This window comes from Elgaria multicarinata, chromosome 7, assembly GCF_023053635.1.
Source record: "Elgaria multicarinata webbii isolate HBS135686 ecotype San Diego chromosome 7, rElgMul1.1.pri, whole genome shotgun sequence".
Classification (NCBI taxonomy): domain Eukaryota; kingdom Metazoa; phylum Chordata; class Lepidosauria; order Squamata; family Anguidae; genus Elgaria; species Elgaria multicarinata.
In genome coordinates this window covers 59,185,556-59,209,301 of record NC_086177.1, presented here as the reverse complement: position 1 = coordinate 59,209,301, position 23,746 = coordinate 59,185,556, and the positions used below count along the sequence as shown (strand labels likewise).

The window sequence follows — 23,746 nt, the reverse complement described above, 5'->3', positions numbered from 1 at the left end:
CCTGCAGTCATTTATATTGGGCAGGATTTGCGGTCAGGGTTCCATTTCAGGAACAGAAGATAGATTCTCTGAACAGTGCTTTTAGCTTCTTTGACTGTATGTGTATATGTGTAGTTGAATGTAATTGTTAGAGTGTCAGAAGATTATTTAACATGGTCACAGGGTATAATGCTTCCTCCTTTATACATAAAAAAAAATCAAGGTCTGGTTTACGTAGTAACTGCTTTTCCTTTTATCCTCATTAGTGGTAGCAATTACTTTACACTCTTGTGCAACTAGATATTATGTCTCAAGTACTAAGACATAATTTATGTCTTTAGTCAAGGAGCCATAACCGCAAATTCTAAACAGTTGCACAAACACTTCCAGGCCACAGAGTGTCTCTGGTGAAAAGTAGATTCTAAACTTGCCCGGCCTTGTTTTAGAATCAGCTGAATGAGATCCAAAATGTCCTAATCAAGTTCATTAGGAGTCTTCTAGGGTCCCTTTACCCATCTTGAAATTGATTTATTTTTAAATGGTTTAAGAATGTGCCTCAGGGCTTCACAGTTTATATTAAAAAAAATGAAATCTCTTCCTGTCTTGGAGCAACACAAATAGTCAATACTAAATTGACAAATGATCCTTTAAGTCTATCCATGAATCTATATTCTTCAGGCCCCTGTGTGAAACACTTCATCAAAAACATCATCATCTTGATGATATATTGCAGAAGAAAGAAACAAGGTGAAAACCAGATAGATACTTCCCTCCCTGCTTCCCTGCCTACCGCAATCATGAGCTGGTATCAGCCTGAATATGTGTCGGGGTGGGGGAGAGTTGGGATTGCTTTCATTTCTTGCACTTGTATTCTCCATTACATTCAACATGTTTGAAAATGGAAAGAAATTGTTTTATGTTGTAAGCATTTGTTCCAAGGTGTAAAAGTTATGCGCATGTAAAAGGCTTAAAGTCTTGTTAACATTTATTTATGTGAAGGACAGTTGTAATCTTTCAATTACATCTCTTTCAGAGATGCAATTAGAGGAAGCTAAACAACGTGTTCCCTCTTTCTAGCAAGGAGCTGAGCAGGTGGATGGCGTTGGTAGCTTCAGTTAGGCTTTTGACCTCTGAATTACTTGGCTTTTGCTGGGAATGCCAGGACCAAACTAAACATTCCTTTAAGCTATTTGTATTAACTCTCCTGCAAGCATGTGCAGCTTTAATTGGGATTGGGACCTTGATGCTTTGGGAGAGGAGGGTTTAAGCTTTGCCCCCCACTTATTTTTGACCTGAAGAAATCAGTTGAGTCTGAATCAGCACACTTGCAGGAGAGTAAACAAAAGTGCATGCATAGCTCTACTACGCGCTTAAAGGAAAGTTTGACCCTTAGTGTTCCAAAGAGCAAGTTATAAAAATAATCCATTTATACTTGATTTTTTTAATATGGGCATGTTACCATGAAGTGTGTGTGTGTGTATGTGTGTAAAATCCACTGTTACTTTCTCATGTCTTACAGTTTTGATTCTCCATGAGTTGTAATCCTGAGCATCCTGCTTTCATATCAATTTCATAAAAGGAAAGACACCAGTACTTCTTAAGTACTGTTCTATGTGTCATATTTAATCTTTTGAGCAACAATTAGGAAGGATAGTTATTGAAGTTATATGTTACAAGGTTCAAGGGAAAGAGTAACTTAAGACGTCAAGATACAAAAAACACAGGCAGACAGGATGGCTGGGTTTTGGATTGAACAGGATTACCGGGTTAGGATGGCATCAAGGTTGGGAAGTCCTGAGAATCTGGAAGATAAACGATAAAGCAGGAAAAATTATCATGATAAAAGAATGGGGCTGGAACATGTAATATGCATGTCCCCTTCTCAGTAGGTTTGAAAAGAGTGACCTGAAGATTTGCACATGATTTAACATTAAACTTTGAAGCTAGGGTGGCTATTTACAAAGCTGGCACCAGCAGGTGAAAAACCTCCGCTCTGCTCTCTTGGAACAGCCTCTGTTGAGGCCTGCTCTGTCACATGAAGTTGGCTGGTGCTAAGAATCCTGGCCAGCACAAACCTGTTCAGGAAAGAGGGGAAGCAGCTGGTCAAAGTATGTGGGTGATTGCCCAACAGCTACCCAATGAATTCTCCAGTGTCTTTCTCACAGAATTTATGCTGGTCTCATAAGGCAAGAGCAACAGGGGAGGGGTTGCAAATAAGAACTAACATCCTCTCATGACACAGAGATTTGTGCTACTATCACTGTGAACAATCATGAGATGTCATCTAAGTGAGGTGTGTGGAGGCGCCGGTTTTAGATGGATGGTTGCGCCCTAAGTACTCATAAGTCCCTAAACTCAGGGACTCAATGAGTATCCTGTGCATATGCAGATGCACCTGGCACCTCCCTCTCTGCATTTTACCAAGATGGGCAATTATGCTCATCTAGGGGGAAGGGGAGGGAAGGAAGCTGGGGAAGCAATAGGAAAAGGCATAAGCCTGCCACCCCAACCTCCACCCCTCTCTGTGCCCAGGAACACCCCCTTTCCCCATCTCCACGCTTTATTTTGCGAGCGCAGAGAGGTAGCCGGTGCAGTTCTCTCCATGCTTGGCTATGCAGGGGCAGGGAGCACAGTTTCCTGGCCTCCAACCTCGTAGCCCGGAAACCAAAAAAATCTTATGTCCCCCAGACACTGTCTAGGAGTCATACGATTGCTCCTTTAGATCATGTTCCTGAGCTCTATTATGATAGGCTTTTCCATGCCTTGCCTTGTTGATGGCTGCAGTGAATTTTCAAATAAAAATAACCTTAGGGCAAATACAAAGCAAAATTAGAAGTGAGTTTTATGCCTTTTTTCCATTGTTTATCTTTTCAGTCACTTTTAGTATGATATGAACAATACTTGGGGAAAAGATGTCCTTTTTAAAAAAACGTCTTGGATGTTGACAGATGTCTAGGAGTTTAATCCTATCCACTTCATTTTAAATATTTCCCTTTATTCATTCATTCATTCACTTATTTACTTTCTTCAAAGACAACTTTCTCAATATAAACCTTCGATCTTGTTAAATCTGTGAACAATTCGTTTGCCTCTTGGGTTGCATTTTGAGTTTGTACAGCTGCTTTCTGCCTTGGGCCACAGTGAGTCTGACAAAAATTATCAGTTTCATCCTGCCGCTACTTGGAAGTTCAGAAGCAAATATTAAACCAATTCAGACATGTGTGAGAGACGGACCTTCTGGGATAGGAGGATGAAGTGCAGGGAGGGGTAGCATGGCATAAAGAAGCGTTAACCCGTATTTTAAAATACCTTGTCCTGTTACCGAGGAGGCTTTATAGTGAAAGAGTATTATGTAGGAAGAGTGGCCCTGGAAAGAAGAAATCAATAACCTATTGTCTCTAAAGCTAGCATAAAAGTAAAGGGTGTCTGCCCATAACAAAAAAAAAAACATTGAGAAGAATATCTCTGTCATCCACATTCCCTGTCACTGGGATCCTTAGAAGGCTGGATTACTAGGGTCTGTTTGCTTCATATATGCGTTTAACTTGACAACAACAACCCCATTGCAATGGACTAGATCAGCCTTCCTCAACCTGGGGCACTCCAGATGTGTTGGACTACAACTCCCAGAATGCCCCAGCCAGCTGGCTGGGGCATTCTGGGAGTTGTAGTCCAACACATCTGGAGCGCCCCAGGTTGAGGAAGGCTGGACTAGATGGACCCTCAGTCTGATCCCGCTTGGCACTTCTTACGTCTTTATGTTCTTAAATTTTTTTTTAAAAAAAGAATGTGTTTTAGAGCTGCAAAATTTATTTCTTGAGTCTTTATTTCACATGGACAAGGAGAGGGGTGGAGGAGGAAAACCTCAAGATCGTAAACCTAAAAGATTCAGGATATAAGAATAAAAGACCAGATTTCACATACTTGGATTACTTTGGTTCACAACCAAAGACCACAAACATCTCAATCCTGATGGCTTAAATTGCAAGATGTTTTAACCAAATAAATTCTGTGCATGGATAAGGGTGCTTCTAATAGTTATGCCTTCTTTATCCAACATGAATGATTTAAGAAACTGTTGAAAATGAAGATGTTCTATATTACTCTGTTTTCATTGTAATTAGCTGATAGTCCTTTCATTTTTCATTTTTAAATCTTTTTCCAATCTCACATTGATAACTCATCCTTGTGCCACGTTTCGTTTTAATAATGTTATTTTCCCTGCTATAATATATCGGCACTAAGCTTAACTAAATACAAAACTAGAATCAAGCAATTAAGGTGACTGTGATCAGTGACTGAGGTCATTCCCTCCTAATGGCTAATGATTCTTACTGCAAATTGATGTTAGTATCTGCTCCTCTTTCATTTTCAGAATTGGGAGGCTTTTTGATGGCACGGAGCCAATCGTTTTGGACAGCCTGAAGCAGCACTACTTCATCGACAGAGATGGCCAAATGTTCAGATATATCTTGAACTTTCTACGAACATCAAAACTCCTCATACCAGATGATTTCAAGGTGAAGTTTTATTCATCATCATCTCCATGTTTGAAATACTCAGTGTGAAGCAATCAAAACTACCAAGTGAAGGGAGGGGTGTCTGTGAGCTTGTCTCTGAAATGAATATTTAAAAGTGGCAGAATTTCCCAATACTGCCATTTTTAAATGAGAAATTTTAAAACAAAACTCAAATCCGCATCCTGAATGTAAAACTAACTAAGAGTTCAACTCTGTAACCACTTAGCTGGGAGTAAGACCCATTGAATTCAGTGGGACTTAATTTTGAGTAGATCTGTATTGAATTGCACTGTAAATGTTTTAACATTCAAATGCTTTAAAAGTCTTGGCATATCTTGATTGTTTTGGTTTTGGCAGGCTTCAAATATGACAACTCATAAACTCAAATTCTAATTACCCTTGCATGTTTTATTGCATGCTGTAAGGTACTAAATATCTTTGCAGGTTATCAAATGTATTATATGATACACTTTAAATGTCAACTATTGTATGCTGTCAACTATTGTATGCTGTCAACTATGACACATAACAGTGGTTTTTGTTGAACCCTTGTTTCTTTAGAAACTTATAAGTGATTCAGTGTCACAAAGTATCAACTGTCAGACATCAAATATAATTGGGTTTTGAACAAAGAGAAAAATATTTGAACACATAGAGAATGAATATTGCATGTTCAAATTTTTTATAGGCGAATTCTGTGGAGAATTTAGCAAAGCAAATTCATTTTAGTTCTAACAGATTAACTTTTCATAATGTTTGGCTCTAGCATGTTGTTACCTAAGCAAGGCTCTTTCCCTCCACCTCCAATTTGATAGTGACTATGAGATGGAAATATATCAGGGAGTTATCATTATGATGTGGACTATTCTCCTTATTCCTTAGCCCTGTTGGGGCATTCACAATCAACAATCATGTGCTATGGGAGAGAGACCAGGGCTGCACACCACACCCTGGATATCCTATTGAACGCCTGAATTCTTAAGTACTAGACATGGGTGCAAGCAAATGGTGCTTTGTTCACCATTTCACCTCTCTTTTCTGCTCTATTTCTCGTTATGTCATAGGGATTTGACCTTTGATAATAAGCTGATGTAGGAAAAGACTGAGGATTCCTGACAGCCAAGCTATCTTTCCATTTTAAGCTATTGAAAGACACTTGGAGGATATAAGTCTGACATCAGATATTAGCTGTGGTATCTAAATGGAACCTTTATGCTAGCTCTTATCTAAAATGAGACTTCCAAATTTAGAAGCCATATGCCTCTAAATACAAGTTTTCTGATGAACAACAAGTTTTATGTATTTGTTCCAAAGATTGTAAATCTCAGATTTTCATGGAAGCTGCTCATGTGCAAGTACAGCAGCTTGGGAGACTGCTATCATCAAGTGCAAGGATTCATTCTGTTCAAAATGAGCATGTGGAAAAACCAGTCTTTTCACAAAATATGCATACATACATACCTGTTAAAATAATGCACTGTTTCATCGGTGTAGAAAATCACTGTTTTCAACCAGTTTTTAACCTCCTGAAACTAATGGAATTGCTGTGGTTTGAAATGTTTTGGGCGTCTTCATACTCCACATGCTCCTCACTAATATATCTGTCAGTTTTCCAGTGGAATTTTGTTTCCTCCTTAGCTTTTTTATTAAAAAAATATTTGTTGAGCTTGCTAAAACATAGTACCATTCCCCACACCACCCCAATGTTGATGGCTGGAGGGGATTAGGATGTCACAGTGGTCCCTTTCCACAGTGGTTGAGGTTCCTGCAGCACCCAGGTGGCTGGGACACGGCTGTCAAGTGTTCTTCCGCTAGAGGTAGGAAGCAGAAAGCTCTGAAACAGGATGTTGGAGGAGGGGGATGGAGCTGGCATAGCTAATTCCCCCCTGTGATGTCGGGTTCTTATGAGGAGTTTGTGGAGCAGAGTCCAGAAACACTCGAGGTTCCCGTACAGCAAACAAACAATGTTTATTTCTCCATAGGATGACCAGCATCCAAACAAGCAGCAGCACACTCTGGATACTCTGTGTGGTTTTATCCTGGTTGTGCTTTTTATATTGTATTTTGTATTTGTGTTTTTAGACTGTTGGTTGTTTTATTATGCTTTTCATGGTTTTAATTTTTGTGAACTGCCCAAAGAACTTCAGCTACTGGGCGATATAAAAATGTAATAAATAAATACAAGGAACAGATTAACCCCAAAACCTTGATTACTTAAATACAGTTCAGCTGTGCTGAGACACACTTTATCTTAAAAGAACATTACACCACACCCCCTCCCCATGCCTCATTGCTGTCAATAGAAGCGAACTGTAAATACACATATGCACTGAACTGAATAGCCTGCCGAAACTGTTCACTGCCGTCCGGCACACTTTCAGCTCTGTCTGATGCAACCCAGCATGACTGGAAATGAGATAGTAGATCTGCCTCTTCGTTCCCTATCAGCTGCACTCAGGATTTCTGTGTAAGCTACCAGCCAGGGATCCAATTTACCCCTATTGAAATTAATGGGAAAGTGAAACTATTGAACACTTAAACTAATTGGGGTTCATTCTATCCCGAGCAACTTCTCAAAATAGGGGAGGGAAATAACTTCATATTTTGTCTGCATCATAAATGACTTAGTTGATTTTTCTGGTTTTGTAAATAATAATAATAATAATAATAATAATAATAATAATAATAATAATCCTGTACATTCCTGTGTGTACCAAAAACCAACTGAATCACAAAGCACTGCTTTGTGATTTAATACTGCTTCAAATTGGTTTTGCCTTGACACTGCAGTTAACACTGTCACAGTGCAAAGTTGTTCTCTTCTTATTTTCAATGGTCTTCTTATTTTTCTTCTTATTTTCAATGGTCTTTTGAGAAAAGGGGACCTGTTAGGCTATTGCAATAATTGGACCAGTGGTGGTCCTCTTAAAAGAGTGCACAGGGGCAGTGCCCTGCCTCCCCACAGCCCCTCCCCCTCTACAGCTCCCTCCATACTGTACATTTATTTCCCTCTCCTCTCTTCCTTCTAGCGTGGTGCCATTATGTTGGGCTGGCAGCTGCCACACTTCCTTCTTTGATGGTTGCCTTCTCCTTTCACTCTCTGACTTTGTTTTTGCTTTCTGTGCATGCCTACCAAGTGTGCACGTACAGATTATACAGTACAATAATGGCCACTTTCCTGAAGGCCGTCCCAAGAGAACAGTCCCCCATGGAATCAAAGAGAACAGTCAGGGGGGTGGTCTCCGCAAAGAGTTTTCCAGTGGATGGTGCTGCTGGGTGCCCTATGCTGTGACTGCATAGCCGCTACCAGGTTAAGTGACCTGTACTGGGCCAATAAAAACCACCCACATTGCCCACCCCAATAGGTCATCTCTTCTCTCCTTGGTATAGCATGCACAGGGCATACACAGACAGTGGCAGCAGATCACCTGTGGGTGTGAGGCTGAAGCTAGGAGAGAGTGGGAGGAGCGGAGATCTGATTAGGATGAGGAGCAGGAGCTGCAGAATATTGTGTGGGGCGGGGCGGGGGGTGGTTTTTTGTTTTGTTTTGGGTTTTGGGGGGGTTGTTTGGTTTTAAGAGAAGGGTGAAATAGCGAGAGAGTGAACAAATGAGTAAGCAGTATGTGTGTTGGGAGGGGGTTGTTTAAAAGAACCTACTCAAGGACTGAACCTGAGGAGTGAGCCAGCCCAGTCACACAAATTGATCCAGTAAATGTTGGTCAGGGGGATGAGGAGGTTTGCTTTAACAATCCATTGCTATGGGGCTTTGCTACTTATTCATTTTTGGAGAATTCCATCTGTGTGGAGAAAATGAGAGCAAATTCATTTTTTCCTTTACTTTGCTATACATTTTGGAGTTGGGGGAAGAATTCCATCTGTGAGGGAGGTTGGGGGTAGACAGGTCGAGAGCAGTTCTTCTAACAGTTCTAACAGTTCTTCTGCTTTGCTTCTTTCTTTCTTTCTTTCTTTAAGAACTCCAGATGGCTGAGGAGGGGAGGGGAAGGTTAATCAGCTTAAGGGTGCAATCCTATGCATGTTTAGACAGAACAGAGTCCTACATGCTAACTGAGGAATGCTGGGAGTTGTAGGACTTTTGTCTGTCTAAACATGCATAAGAGATGCAAATTTGTTATCATTAAGTCTGTCTGATATATTTAATAATGATTACCCTACCCTCAAAACAGACAGGGAATTAATAATAATAAATAAATAATAATGTCATCCAAAATAATTATCCTCCTTCCTTCTACTCCCCCACAACAATCCAAAGGTGCAATACAATTAATCATTAAAATAGTTATTTTCTTTCAGAGTAATTTAATTGTTAAAAAATACCTTCCTCCACCATCAACCTTGAGATGCATGCAATACAATAAATTTATCCAGAAATGATTATCCATCCCAACCAGAGATAAGTCATCCTCATATAAAGAGATTTAGGATGAAGTCTTCCTGATAGCCCAGTGAAGAATTCATGTTAATACATGAATCCAATGTATTGATGGCTCGTGAATCCAAATACTTTTTATATAGGACTGCTTTTAGCATGTGATATCAATACAGTTTTTCTTTATGTTAAACTGGAGTGATTTTGAAATCAATCATTAACTTTAAAAGGGTCCAAATAGCAGTTTGATACAGTTTTAAAAAAGCATGCAAGGATTAAATGAGCAATTCTCCTTTGTGATTTTTAAGACTTCTGCCCCCCCCCCTTTTTTTAACATTTTCTTTGGCACTGAAACTGAGTGCCATCAGAATTAATCTTTTCACGTTAGTAGGTTTTCCCCAAACATGGTATTTGCTAGCATTCAGATGGGTTGGGGAAGGAACCATGCAAAGAGATGAAGAATTTCAAGATATTGTGGAATTGTTTAATCCCTGTTGCTTAAGGGCCATATTTTCAAAAAGGGTTTTGTGTGAGCACTCTTAATACCTAGCCCCAGGTTACTTGAAACATCTGGCCCTACTTATCTACTCAGTAGGAAAATCAAAACGTGCTTGACTGATGAAATGAACTCTAGTTCCAGCCATGAAGCCAAACTGCATTCTCTACAAAAACCTGTAGTAGTACCCCCTTGCCCTTTGAGAGCATTCTTAGGGCATACTACCCCAAGTGGCACTTAGTGCCTAAAATTAGCCCATTAGCACATATGTCCACTTGAGACTCTGCATCTGTTTCTCCACTGCCCCGAATGGCTTTCTTTCCTAGAGGCAGGTTAGTCATTAAAAAGTAAAAAAACAAAAATCCCGCTGCCCTTGTTCTTAATGATTCATGCTTATTTTCAGCGCAGGTAAAATAGAAAATAGAAATAGGTAAAATAGAAATGAATCCCACCAGTTTGATTTGTGGGTGATGTCACTGCCTGTTTCATTTTCATCTACAAAATAACTGAATCCAGTGTTGAAGAGACCTTGAAGGACATCTAGTCCAGTCCTGTGCCTTGAGCAGGATTCTTTATAGGGAGAGGTATCCCTGCCACAGTTTCTTTTTGGGAAAAGTCCGGAGAGCAGGATCCTGTCATTTGTGGGGGTGGGGGACGGTGTTCCACATCCAAGCACTTTTGACTGTCCAGCCTCAATTAGCTTTTGACATGGCTGAAACCAAGTTGGTTCCCAACTGATCTTCCTCAGTTTTTTCTTCCACTATTTGAAAAACTCTTATGTCCCACCCCACCTTGATCTTACTTTTCTAAGCTTGACTTTCCTTTTAAGATTGTGTATTTTTTAAGCCTTTTTCTTCCTGATGCTTTTGATTTTTCTGTTTTTTACTGTTCTCTTTAAACTGAACATTATATACTTGGATGGGTCCTGCCATGGTGTGGCCTACTTCAATGGCTCTGTGTATGTTATGGACCAATTCTGAATCAAAACGCTCAGCAAAGGAAAAGTGGTCAGAAATCATTTCTTGTGGAGAAGTTATTTAGGTATTTGACCACACATTTTAAAATGTCAGGTCTGCCATAATTTATTCCAACCCAGAAGTACGTTATTTTAATTTATTATCAACAAATGCCTCAACCAGAAGTACATTAGAGGTGTTACATGTAAACCAGGTCATAGTGTGGTGGGGTAATAGAGCAGCAAAAAGCCAAGAAATCATTCACTTCTGGCAACAACGTTCCCATGGTTTAAAATGTCTTCTGAGCCAGGCCATCATGTTTAAACGATGGTTATGTAGCCACCATGGTTAGGAATGGTTCACACAACACACTAAGTCATGGTTCCCGCGGCATGTTAAACTGTAATGTTTAGTTAAAAATGCTTAACCACTGCGGCTTAGTGTGAACAGGGTCTATGCATAGTTCTTCTTTAAACACTTATTCATTGGAAAAGATGGACAATCCCAACCTACTGCTAAAGCTAAACAAATATTTCGTTAATAAGGTCTTTTTATTGTAACTATATTGCATAGTTGCAAATCCGTTTTATTCCCTGTTTCAACTGAAAATTATGTGCCTTTCAGGATTATACCTTGTTATATGAAGAAGCAAAGTATTTTCAGCTTCAGCCCATGCTAGGGGAAATGGAACGGTGGAAACAGGATCGGGAGACAGGTCGATTTTCGAAATCCTGCGAGTGTTTGGTTGTGCGAGTTGCTCCAGATCTTGGAGAGAGGATTACCTTGAGTGGTGACAAGTCCTTGATAGAAGAGGTTTTCCCAGAAATTGGTGACGTGATGTGCAATTCAGTGAATGCAGGTTGGAATCATGACTCAACACATGTCATCAGATTTCCTTTAAATGGATATTGTCATCTCAATTCAGTTCAGGTATGTAGTCATCAGTATGACAGTTTATGGGGAGGCTAGTGAAGGTATGAGCCAGAAGGAGAAAGTTCTTTTAAATTAGGAAAATCATCATAGGTTCTATCAGACTAATGAGTTACTGATTGGTTATAGTCTTGTTACCACACTGTCTGAAAACTTCATACTTCCTGAGGGATCCTGTCATTCAAATACCCTTGTGGTACAGAGAAGTGCTGCATTTTCTCAGTATGGCAGAAATGCATCTCAGAAAAATTTGCTGACTTGTCCAAATTTAATGCGAAATAGCATTGCTGAACCAGAAGTAGCATCCAAGTTTTCTGGCTTCTGGTTTTTCTCCCTGTCCACGCCTATTAAAATGGATCGGTTTTGGGGTGATCACCAAAACGCAATTTGGGGCTTTTAAAACTAGAAGTAACCTCTTACATCACACTTCTAGAAATAAAGATGCAGATAGGAAAGCCTTGCCCACTCATCTCCCCCTGCCCCCATATAATGAATGCATAGGGGGGTAGAAAGGTCATACCTGTGCCCCCCCCAGCCTCTGCACAGCCAGCACAAATGTGAGCAGGGTTATGTGCATGTACAAAAGTATAGACTTTTCTAGCCCCCTCCTCTCGTTCCACATTTCCATCACCCTGTACTCATGTAGGGTAATGGTCTGAAGAGGAGAGACACTTGTATCTATGGAGAATCTCCATGCAAGCCATGATGTTGGATTTCCAGTCAGTGTCCTGAATAGGTCTCCCATGAAATCAGGAAACTTGATCACAGAATAATGGGCTCAAGTTACAGGAAACCAGATTCCAGCTGGACATCAGGAAAAAACTTCCTGACTGTTAGAGCAGTACGGCAATGGAACCAGTTACATAGGGAAGTCATGGGCTCTCCTACACTAGAGGCATTCAAGAGGCAGCTGGACAGCCATGTACATTGATGGTGCTATATAAATAAATAACAATAATAATAATCTCTCAGAGATGCTTTAAGGTGGATTCCTGCATTGAGCACGGGAGTGGATTTGATGGCCTTATAGGCCCCTTCCAACTCTACTATTCTGTGATTTATTATTCCCCTTTAACATGGATGATCCTACATTGCATGAAGACCGGCACTTCCACTAAATTACCTGCTGATAAACTAGTTTCTTTTTTTCTTCAAAAGTTTTTTAATATAATTGAGAACATTGAGGTACTTCCTTGGAGCATCATTTATATTTCCGTATTTGTTATGTTGCATCTAATTGCATGTATTGCACCTATTAAGTAGATAATTGAGACTGCAGGTGCTTCTGAGCACATAGCAGTTACCAGATCTTTGACAAACATTCTGATGTTATCTTTCCCCTGCCCTCAATAATGTTTCCATTTTATGACATAATGAGGGGCCATATACACTGTAACTTAAATGAATTGCCTTAGTGAAAAAGGTGTTACAAAAGTCAGACGGCCTGGGAGGTATTGTTAAATAGCTAGTGGGAAAATATATATATAAAGCTAGCCATTGATGGAAGTACTTGTGGCTTTTGCAAATTCACTTCTGTCCTGGTGTCATGTGTAAGAGTTATTTTGAACAATGATTTGGGAGTTTAGGACCATTCTACACTTTCCAGAATTAAAATAGTTACAGTGAACTCAAAACATTCAATATTAACCCAATAGCCACAGAGTAAATGCCCCAGCTATAACCTGCCCCAAACTAGCCAAATGTCCAGCCAAATAAGTGCAACACCGACAGAAGTGTTATGGCTGAGTCACTCCCAGGGATGGAAGTTTGTTTATATATATGTTACTTATTTAGCACAGTTATATCCTGCTTATCTTCCATCATGGAACTTAAGGCGACATGTGGCATTGGCTGGACCCAGATATGCTGAGCTTCAGCAAGATAGCACCATCGTATGTCCTCAGACCATGCCCTGAGAGTGCTATAACTTTGGAGCATCAACAGGAACTCCTCTGTGTGCCGATACCATAAGAGCTTAGAATATTCAAGACGATGGTCACTTTGAATTTAGTGTCCACATTAGGTATGGGGAAGGCATGGGAGAAGGGACTGTTTTAAAAGTATGCCAGTTATGGGTTTCTAAGCCAAGGCCAGCACCTTGAGTTTTGCTTGATAGATTATGGAAGCCTATAACACAAGTTGTCATGGAGTTGTACTCTTAGCAATTTATACCTGTCATACAGTGTCAGCTTCATTTTACATCTTTGGCTGCAGTCTTAATACAGCCTTCAGGGGCAACACATGTAGAGTAAATTGTAGTAATCTAGCTGCAGGGTTTTGATATTATGAAAATATGGGTGTCAGTCATGCTTAATACAAAATAGAGGAATCTGCATCGCTTTCTTCAGGTAAGCAGTTAACTAGTGCAAAGGCATACCTAATAAACAGTATTCTTGCAATTAGTAGATTTTTCACATGCTTCTAGATCTTTTCATGAAGAGTTGCGTTTGTGTGTGTCACAGTTAATTGACTAAGATGAAGGCAAAGGGCTGTGGAGCAATGCTTCCGATGATGGACATAAAGGGCAGGCAGACTTGTGTGGGAGAAAATGGTCCTTCAAATAACCTGGCCCAAACCATTTAGGGTTTTATACATATCACCAGTGCCTTAAATTGTGCCCAGAAATTTGTTAGCTTTCCTGCTGATGAGCAGCATCTTCGTCTTGTATGGATTAAGCCTCAATTTGTTTGCCCACATCACTGTACTCAATGAACTATCTAGGACCTCTACAGCCTCTATAGCATTAGATGAAAAGGAGAGATAGAACTGTGTCAGTTATCGACATATTGGTGACACCCATCCTCATGTCCCTGGACAACCTCCCAGGAGTTTCATGTAGATGTTAAAGATAGAACCTTGCAGTGAGTCCATAGACCCAGATGTTTTGCATCAGTCCACCAGCACCACCTTCTAGGACCTGGCCTGATAGGATTGGAACCACTCAAACACAGATTGGAAACGGTAAAGAGAATCATTGCAATCAAATAATGCCTTTAGTTGTGATGCCACTAACTCTGAGACTGAACGGTAGCTATGCAAGAAGGTAGGATTCAAAGAGGGCTTTTTCAGTAGCAGGTTAACAACTGCCTCCTTCAATAGTAGTGACATAACTCACTTTCTTGGCTAGTGTTTCACTACCTCTACTACTCAACCAGACAGTGCCCCCCTGGACTGCCCATCAGCTGGGAATGGTCGGAGTCAAGAGGGGTCAGCGTCAAACTTAGAATACACAATCTAACGTGAGAGTTTTCTACTGTTAAGCAAAGGTATCTTGAAACGGCACAAAGTGAGAATATGAATCAGAGGTTCCAGTTTCATTATCTACTGAGCCTAGATAGCTGTTGGTGTGTCATTGAACTCTAGGAGTAATTATTATGGGGGTGGGAGTTGCAGTTTTGCTTGTGTATGGAATTAGAAATAGCAAAGTAGAAAGGAAAAATTAAGATAATTTGACGATAAATGAAGGTGAAGACTTTACCCTATGGTAACATGTAATGAAGGGTGAAAGCATTCTACTAAAATGAGGCTAAAGAATTATCATCCCATGCCACTTACCTCCTGTTAGAATCCTGGAATTATCTGGTTCTCAGGGTAATGGTTGTACACTACTTTTGAGTACCAAGCTGTAGAGAAGGGTTTCCTGAGATTAAAAAATGATGAAACCGAGATGAATAGATGGCTGGTGGACTGCTTTCTCTGTTTTTGTTCTTACACCATTTTTTCCTTGTCCTTTTTTTGTAGGTGCTTGAACGATTGCAACAAAGAGGATTTGAAATTGTTGGCTCATGTGGAGGAGGAGTGGACTCTTCCCAGTTCAGTGAATATGTACTTAGGCGAGAACTCAGAAGGACATCTCGTTCATCCTCTGTCATTCGAATAAAGCAAGAGCCTCTGGACTAAGAACTGTTTTTTCTTATGCAACAACAAAAAGGGGGACCTTTTTCATGTGCAGATGGGACACCAAAAGAGCCCTGGAATGAAAAGTTGAATAAAGACACATTTATATCAAATATAGAGACCATACCTGTATTCATATGGGAGCATTTGGAATAGTAATAATAACCTCAAGGTGTAAAATATGTATATGTGAAATGTTAGAAATGCAAAAAGGAAAAAAAAACCTAAAAATGGTAGGTGAGGTTGGTGCTGTGATGGCCATTAAGTGTCCTGGCCTCAACTAGGCCTGATTAACAATAAAGAAGCCATTGCCATTAGAGGAGGCTCAGAACTCCTTTCCATTTCCCCTTGCCAAATGGCAATCTGCTTTCCAGTGTGTACACCTTGAATCAATTTGCAGATGTCTGTCTTAGAGGTGACTGGGCACAACTCCAGGAAACATCCATCCGTTATGTAAGGAAGGTCAAGGACAGGAATTATAGATGTAGCTTGTACAGAAGTTGTACGCTTCTGTCCACAAGATGTGAACATTCTTTTTCTTTTTTTCTGAAAGGAGTCAGAATTTATTACTTCTTAGTAGATTTGCTCTGGTTTGAGTCCAGTGCTTTCAGAAGTTTTTTTTTCAAACTTTTATAATATATGAAGTATAAATAAATTCTGTTAAAATGACAAGTTAAAGCTAATACTAGCCAAAAAAAATGTAAAATAACATTTTTTTAAAAAAAATCAAGATTAACATTCGCTTTTAACTTGTTCTATTACACATTCGATACATTTATTGGACAGTAAGTGATGTTGAATTCTGTGTGGAAACAATTAGAAAGTATGAGGAAGTCAGTTAAAGAAAGGCGATGTACTTTATCCATAGTGGCGAATAGTTCTGATGCACCTTATGGTGCTATTTTTCTTCATCACTGATTTTCCAGCTTTGTTTGAAAAGGTCATTTTGAAATGATTCCACTGCCAGCCCTGACTTTTTTGGGGGGGAGTGTGTGTGTGTAAAACAATGCAGAACTGTACAACTACTACTAATGCTGACATCTCTGCTTAATATACTTTCATCACTGTCCTTAAAGTCAGTCCCTTGAATCTCACTCTCAATATTATTTTTTCCTTAGTGAGTACTATCATTCTGCACTGTTTTGCCCAAGTTACTACTATCTTAAAAGGGGAAGACATGCTGCCCGGCCACTGGGTAAAAAATACCTCCTATTTATATATCTAAGGAGTCATTAATATCCAGCGTTGCTAATATAAGGATTGCCATGTCTTTATGTTCTCTGCCTTACAAGGGACCTGTTAGTTTTATTAGTGCTAGTAGAGACAGATTTGAATAACTGGCAGTGTTTATATTTTCAAAGGGAGAGTGGCCATTGGTTTTTGACCCAGTGTAAGTTGTGAACTTTTTCAACCTGTGAACTTTTGTTCGAGACAAAACCTAACCTAATTAGTAGGCAGAAAGTTTATTGACTCACCATGTTACGATTTAAATATATTGCAGATATACTTTTTGCTCTGCTCCTTAGCTTCATCTGCCCTCATTTTTTTAACATCAAGTCTGATGAATTCTACTTTGATTGTTTTTATTAAAATATAAACGCAGGGTATAAATCATAATTCTGTAAAACTCAAAAGCAAGCACATTGCTTTCCCCACCCCCAATTGGTCTTAATAAAGCTCTTGCGTTGTCTGTTTCGATTTTTTGTAAGGATCAACACAGTTGCCTTCATATTTTGCTTAAGTTATTCTAATTTTGTTTGGTTTATCTTAACAAATGTTACAAAGGATGCCCAAACACTTCACGGATTATTTGCTTGCATAAAATTCACCAGCCACATTATCCATCCCCCCAAAGTATCTTTTTATGCAGGCTATCACATGCTGTGACTATATACACAATTGAAAAAATGGTGCAAACATTCCATTCCTTTTGGTGAGACACAGTGTTCAGACAACATGATAACAAATGTTGGTTTAAATAGTTGACAGTTGGTTATTTAACCCACCATGGATGATTGTCTTGTGTGGAGGGTTTTTTTTAACCAATGGTTGGTTATTTGGCCGAAATAACCAACGCTGTGAAGCGTTGGCTATTTGAACCACCATTGGTTATCATGTTCTGTGGAGGGCACAATTGGTTATTTCCTCGGCTGCCATTGGTTATGTCATCAGCCACAAGGCAAGAGCGGTCAAAGGGGTGGCTGCCACTCTAGTCCAGCTGGCAGGATAGATTTTTGGCAGCAATTGCTGATGGGATACTAGCCAGAGGACTGAGCAGGGAGATTAGTGAGTCAATTCAGCGTGGACTGATAGTCAACGCTGATCCTAATCCATACCATGGTTGATTATTATGTAGTGTGGGAAGTACTCCCTAAATAACTGTCGAGTTGATTATTACCGCACCATCATTATGTTGTCTAAATGAAGCCTTTATTTGGGAAAAGTTTGAATTCAGATTTCCAAGTGGAAAGAATCCATCTCATATCATTCTAACCATGAAAGGCTAAAGGAATTCTTCTGGGTTTTATAAATATGGGTGGTTAGTTACGTGTCTCCAATAGAGTATATGGCAGGGGAACTTGAGTTTATCACACCAGGAAACAAGTGGGAGACTAGATCCCCCATATATTAATGTTCAGTATGTTGACGGCAAAAGTTTAATCTTGGTGCTGCCCCACAAGTATAATTTTGTAAAATAAAATACAATCTCACATCCAATGTGGTGTATATCCAAAGCGGTTAAGATAAAAATGCTGGATAAAATGGCAATGCTATTAACATAAAGTTGCACTGAGAAGGTAGACTGAGTAAATTTGTGGTTTCAAATTTGTAAATTTTGGACAATAGCAGTTCTATTGTATTGCTGTATTTGGATCATTGTTAAATGCTTGGGTTTTTGAATAATGGCAATTAGTCTTAATGAAATAAATGTATGTGCATTTTTATTTTATTTTATCGTGCACTAAGGTGAAATGGAAGGAATAGGAATTCTGGAAAATCCACATTTTTGAATTATTCTTAACCAGTAGAAAAATCTGCAAACATGTAAGGAAAGTACTATTTAGTTACCCAGCTATATGTAACATTGAGTGTTACACACATTCACCCAACTTACCTCTTTTTTTAAAAAAAATGGTATAGATTCTGATTTTGAAGAGGGGGGCTATGTGAAAACTGTCCCTTGCTCTAAATGTTGAATACTTAATGGGATCTAACAGACTATATACATGGGTTGGAAGTGTGTAGGATATTTGATAGAAAAACCAGCACAGGTGGTATTGAAAGGTGTTCTTCCCTCTTATAAATGCTGCAGCTTAACATTGTTGTGATTTTTGTTTTGCATTTGAAAGGATCTGGGGCCCTTGTTGGGTCAACTTGTCACATGTGTTCAGTTGTCTGAAGCAGACATTAACATCTTGCTCCTTTCTAAATCTTTGAATAGATAAAACACTTCACTTGAATGTTATTTTATGAATTGAATCACAAATTGTGGAGGTCTGGAATATTAACACTGTACTCTAGATCATAGTCATTGGAATCTGAGGTCTCAAACTGAATTAAAATGATGCAGGGGTAAACAAAATGTAGAATTACAGGTGAGACTGATTAGCCCTATACAAAGAAAGCAGAATCTTTAACAATCTGTTAAATGTCATTTATTAAATCAGATCAGTAGATATGAGCAATAAATATATTGAATAAGAAAAAAACAGATGGCAAACAGCTCTCTTTTTACAGGTTAATAATAATGTGATGCACTGTAGTTGTAATTTAGCTACTTAAAAGAAAATATAACTGCATTTTATGCCATCAGTGGGTGCTGTATTTTGCTGTAATGCATGGGAAAATGGAAAGGAACATCAACTGCCAAAATTGTGTTTTCTGTCAACATGATTAAGTGGTAGCAAAGGGACTGCTGGGAATATATACTGGAAATGCCATACAACATGACCTTCCTCAAAATAAAAAGTGTGGCTGGAGGTGGAAATGAAACTAGCTTCCAAAGGCAAATTGAGGCATTGTTGCTTATATCGGTTATCAATGCATTTTTACCAATACAAATACCTCTTTCTAGTTCCTCGGCGTGTGTCTGATTATTTCCTGAAAACTGCATCAGACCACTGTCTAATGTAGAAACGTTGAAATTTCAGATCCAAAAAGTGAGCGTGTTCACACCCTGTTGTACAGACTGGTTCCTTACATGATAGCTATTACTGAGGTGACACTTTCCCCAAAGTTAAATCATGTGAATGCTCACAAAACGTAATGGCAAGAAAGCTAAACGAAGAGCAGCTGTAGCTGCTAAGGCATCCCACATTGCCTTAATTTGGTTAACAGTTTGGGAGACAATGACAGCACTGTGTCTAGAAGCAGTTTGGATAGGTCCTAGCAAGTAAGAATGCTTCCCTACTTAAGATCAGAGCCATGCTGAATCAGACCAAGGGTCCATCTAGTCCAGCATTCTGTTCACACAATGGCCAACCAGCTGTCAACCAGGGACTCACAAGCAGCAGCATCCTGCCCATGTTCCCCAGCAGTTGGTGTATATAGGCTTACTGCCTCTGGTACTTGGAGGTAGGCACAAAGCCATCAGGACTAGTAGCCATTGATAGCCATTGTTTGAGACTACCATTGCCAGTAGACCCAGGTACTGGGAAAAGCTAAGACAGAGTGTGTTAATGCAGTAACAGGAATTTACATAGAAAATAAGTAGAAACTGGGTTCGATGAAGTGAGAATCTTCTAATCTTAGGATACAGTGGGTTGGTTTCAGATTTAAGCTGAATCAACTATGAGGGCAGGAGTGTATTCTCCTTCCGACCTAAATACATAGTCAAGAGATCCTGCTGAATGGATTTAGCTGTGGTGGTGGGATCCCCAAAAAATGAAGCAGAGAGACTTCCCAAGAGTGGGCCCCTTGCTTTTGAGGATGATGAACAAGTAAGCTGGTCCACACTGGGTTGGCTGACGGCTTGTTTCAATTGAAAAGACGTATAGATGGAACCTGCGTGACTGAAATTGTGTCAAAGGACAGCAGCTGATGGCTTAACTCTTCAAAGCAATCTAGTTACTGCCAGTCTCCTTTTAATGCTACCTGGTGTCATTCGCGAGCAGACACTAAATAGTTATGAACACACCTTCCCAAAAATGTTTGTCATATTATTTCAACATGTTTGTCTCATCTTGATGACCAGCTTGCCAAGGCGAGAAAATGCATCAAACTGGAATTTTAAAAAGGTGGATAGGTGGGCGGGAGACAGACCCTTATGCCTCTGCAATAATATTGACCATTGTTCTTTTTTTATTATTATTTGTTTAGAAACTAAAACCAATTACTTGATTCTGTCATTCCTGTCCTGGAGAATTCTATATTATGAATTATTTCTATTGGACAACTGGTATTTGAATGCAGACATTCTTGCTGCCTGAGGTTTATTTACAGTGGAAATGAAACCAAGAAAGCTTCAAGTCCCTCAGGCCAGTTGAATTTCTCAGACTTCAATGTGAGTGGTTTATTATTTCTTGAGGGACTGGAGGGATCACCAGGACCCAGATCAATACCTTGCATTAAGGCTTTCTGTTATCTTTGGCTATTTCCTTACTGATCTGGTTACTGGGCTCTCAAAAAAACAACAAAATGGACATGTTGGATCAGATGTTCCACATTTGAGGCTGAAGCTGCTGCTGCTTCCAAGACTGTCTCAGTCTTGGGTTATTAATACAAAATGTCATGGCAGACGTGTGGAAGATTGTTGTTTGCTGGTTTTGTTTTTAAAAGAAAAGCTACAGCCAGAGGTAGAACATGTGAAGTTTCCTACAAGCTAACAACTAGTCTGTTAGTTTGCATATCAGCCACTTACCAACTTCAGTATTCCAGTTGCATAATAGTATTGGGAGAAAGGTTCAGACTTCTGCAGGAACTATTGTATTCTTAAATTTAAATGGTGGGTGGGTAAGTAGTCGTGAGTTTGGCTACATATGTCATAATTTCGATTTGCATTTAATTCATTTCTGCTGCATGTAATTAATCTCTATTGCAACATGCCTGCAATCAGTAATCTAAAAATTTATTCTTCAGTGCAAGGTTGAGTACTTTCCATAATTTAGGGTAGAACTGCACATGACAAAGAACATGAGGCTGCCGCTGAAAATAAGTGTCAAGTTCCCACATAAATTGAATCTCTTGTTCAACTTATTCCATGTTTTTGCGTCATATTTCCCTGCCTCTTATTGGTTGCTGCCAGCAAGGAAATGACTGTTATTATGATGGCAAGGTGGTTGAACTAGACACAGAACAGGCAACCTGGTCACTTCCAGATGTTTTGGACTGCAACTCTCATAAGCCCTATTAGCCAATGTGGTCAATAATTAGGGATTATGGGGGTTGTCATCCAAAGCATGTGGAGAGCACCATGTTGCCTACGCATGAACTAGGCACCATGGAGGAAGGGAAATTCTATTCACAGTTGATGTTTTGCGTGGCCAGCCCATAATATTTAGAGTATGTAATTCGGCCATATGCTTTCCTGAAATTTAATGGAATAACTTGTGAAGTGATGTATTGCCTTTTACCACCACCCTATCCCCAAGGGTGAAATGCAGAAATTAATGTTTTATTGGAAATTGTTATCATCTCCTTAAAGATGGACTATCCGCTCAGCATACTGTTCGGAGAGAAACCTCTGTGGGCTTTGGATCTATACACCCTAAATATTGTGTTCTTGAGACCACTTTTGTTTTGGGGGTCATTTTAGGGTGAAAATTTTGTCCTGAAGATGTCTCATAACAAATGGTGGGTTCTTGCCTCTGTCTGCAAGCACCAGCCGCTGGGCAACTATATTAGAGTTGCTATACTGGACAGAGAGTGGAGTGGAGCAAGAGAGCCACATATGAAATCTGTCTCTAGTCGAAGCTGGGGCTGATGACAAATGAGCACTTCCATAATATAAAAAGGGTACTCTATTATGTTGTTTGTCAGCATTAGCTTTTCCAGAGGAAAATATGCACTATGGGATGCCTGGCCTGGCCTAGTTACTTGTACTAGCTGCCTATGATTTATAAGCATGCAACATGTTAATTGTCCTCTATTCCATGGGTCTAGCCTGTTTAAAGTCTGAGTTGGCACTATATTTCTTCTCTACATGATTTAGTTGGCGCATCCATTCAAATAGATTTGGACCATATGGTTTACTAAGATTCCTATGTTGATGTTTGCTTGGCTTGGTTGATCAGAGAGAATGGACTGGCTATGAGAATAGGTGGGACTCTGGAATGTTAATTTTACATTCTTGACAAAAATGGAGAAAACTGGTCTCACTCACACACACACTTGGATCGTGGCTGGGAATACATGCCTCTGTTACTTGCAGCCCTTGCCTTGCATAAAAGGGGGATTAACATAATTACCCTCAGCAGTGCGTTGTGTTATGCAAGTCTAGCCAGGGTGGCTTGTTGCTGTGAGTAACAAGCCACCCGGAACCCATGATTCTTATAGGCTTATTAACCACCCTGTGATTTGTGCAAACCTGGTTGGTCTGTCTGTCGGTCGGTCTCTCTCTCTTTTATATATATACACACACACATGTGCACTAATTATGAGATTTAATTATGTTTCCATTGGTTGCATTAAAATGCCTAATAAAACAATTGGCCTTACAGACCATTACTTCACATGTTCAAAAAGCAGTGCAAACTATAGCTTTCATGGAAGCATTACAGCGTGCTGGTAAAGCAGGTGAGCAACATTAAGATGGAATCTAAATGCAAAGACTGTAGATGTAATAGTGGCAGTGTGGGGCTTAGAGCATCCTTCAGCCCAGCATTCTGCTGGGCTGCTTTGCCTTAATTAAGTTCCTTTTACACCATAGTCTCAAAAACTTTGGAAGAACATTTGAAGTGCTGCAGTCTAAAGTTTAGAGCAGTGTTGTACATAATTAATGCCATCGCTGAACATGTATTAGCATTGCATTTGTTACTATTTTTTCCTGTCTTACCTTTTTAGCATGTTACATTTCAAAACAGGACACCGCAAGTCCTTACCACAGGATCAATAAATCATAAAATAAAGGAAGCTGCTTCAGAATTAGCATAACTGCATGCTGGTTTTGCATCATAAATTTAGACAAATATTCTGTTTAACAGGGGCGTGACTTAGTCTTTGGTGTGTAGAGGAGGGGCGTTTTATGTTCATGTCCTTTTAGAAAGCTTTCATTGTGCAAAGAGAATCTATATACAAGTCACCATTGTGGCAATCATGCAATATATTATTCCTCTGTTTTTGTGATTCCCATTCTATAGACTAAACCACTTCTCTTTTCTAAATAAGAGACTGACTTTCTCAAGGGCAGCCAGTGATTATTTTATCATTTATTTATTTATTTGCTCAGTTGGCTTTTGTTTTGTTTGTTTTCATTTTTATGGATGAGCAGTTTACATGCTCAATGTTAAAAGTCTTTTCAAGAAACTAGTCAAATGGCAAATCATTTTGGCTCAGATAAGACAACTACTACTACTACTACTACAACAACAAAAATAATACCCTCTCTTGGTGCATTATTGATCATTAAAAGTTAAAGCCACAA

General features: G+C 39.5%; 1 protein-coding gene across 5 annotated transcripts in view; it reads left to right on the top strand.

The window, feature by feature from the left end:
* KCTD1 (potassium channel tetramerization domain containing 1) overlaps positions 1-19,242 on the top strand; it is a 95,070-nt gene extending 75,828 nt beyond the window's left edge. For all 5 annotated transcript variants that reach the window (XM_063130666.1, XM_063130667.1, XM_063130665.1 and 2 more), the window contains 3 exons: positions 4,355-4,499; positions 10,963-11,268; positions 15,010-19,242. In XM_063130666.1, coding sequence (XP_062986736.1) covers positions 4,355-4,499; positions 10,963-11,268; positions 15,010-15,168 — 610 coding nt within the window. In that variant the 3' untranslated portion in view covers positions 15,169-19,242. The remainder of the gene's footprint in view (positions 1-4,354; positions 4,500-10,962; positions 11,269-15,009) is intronic.
* Positions 19,243-23,746: the final 4,504 nt, after the last annotated feature.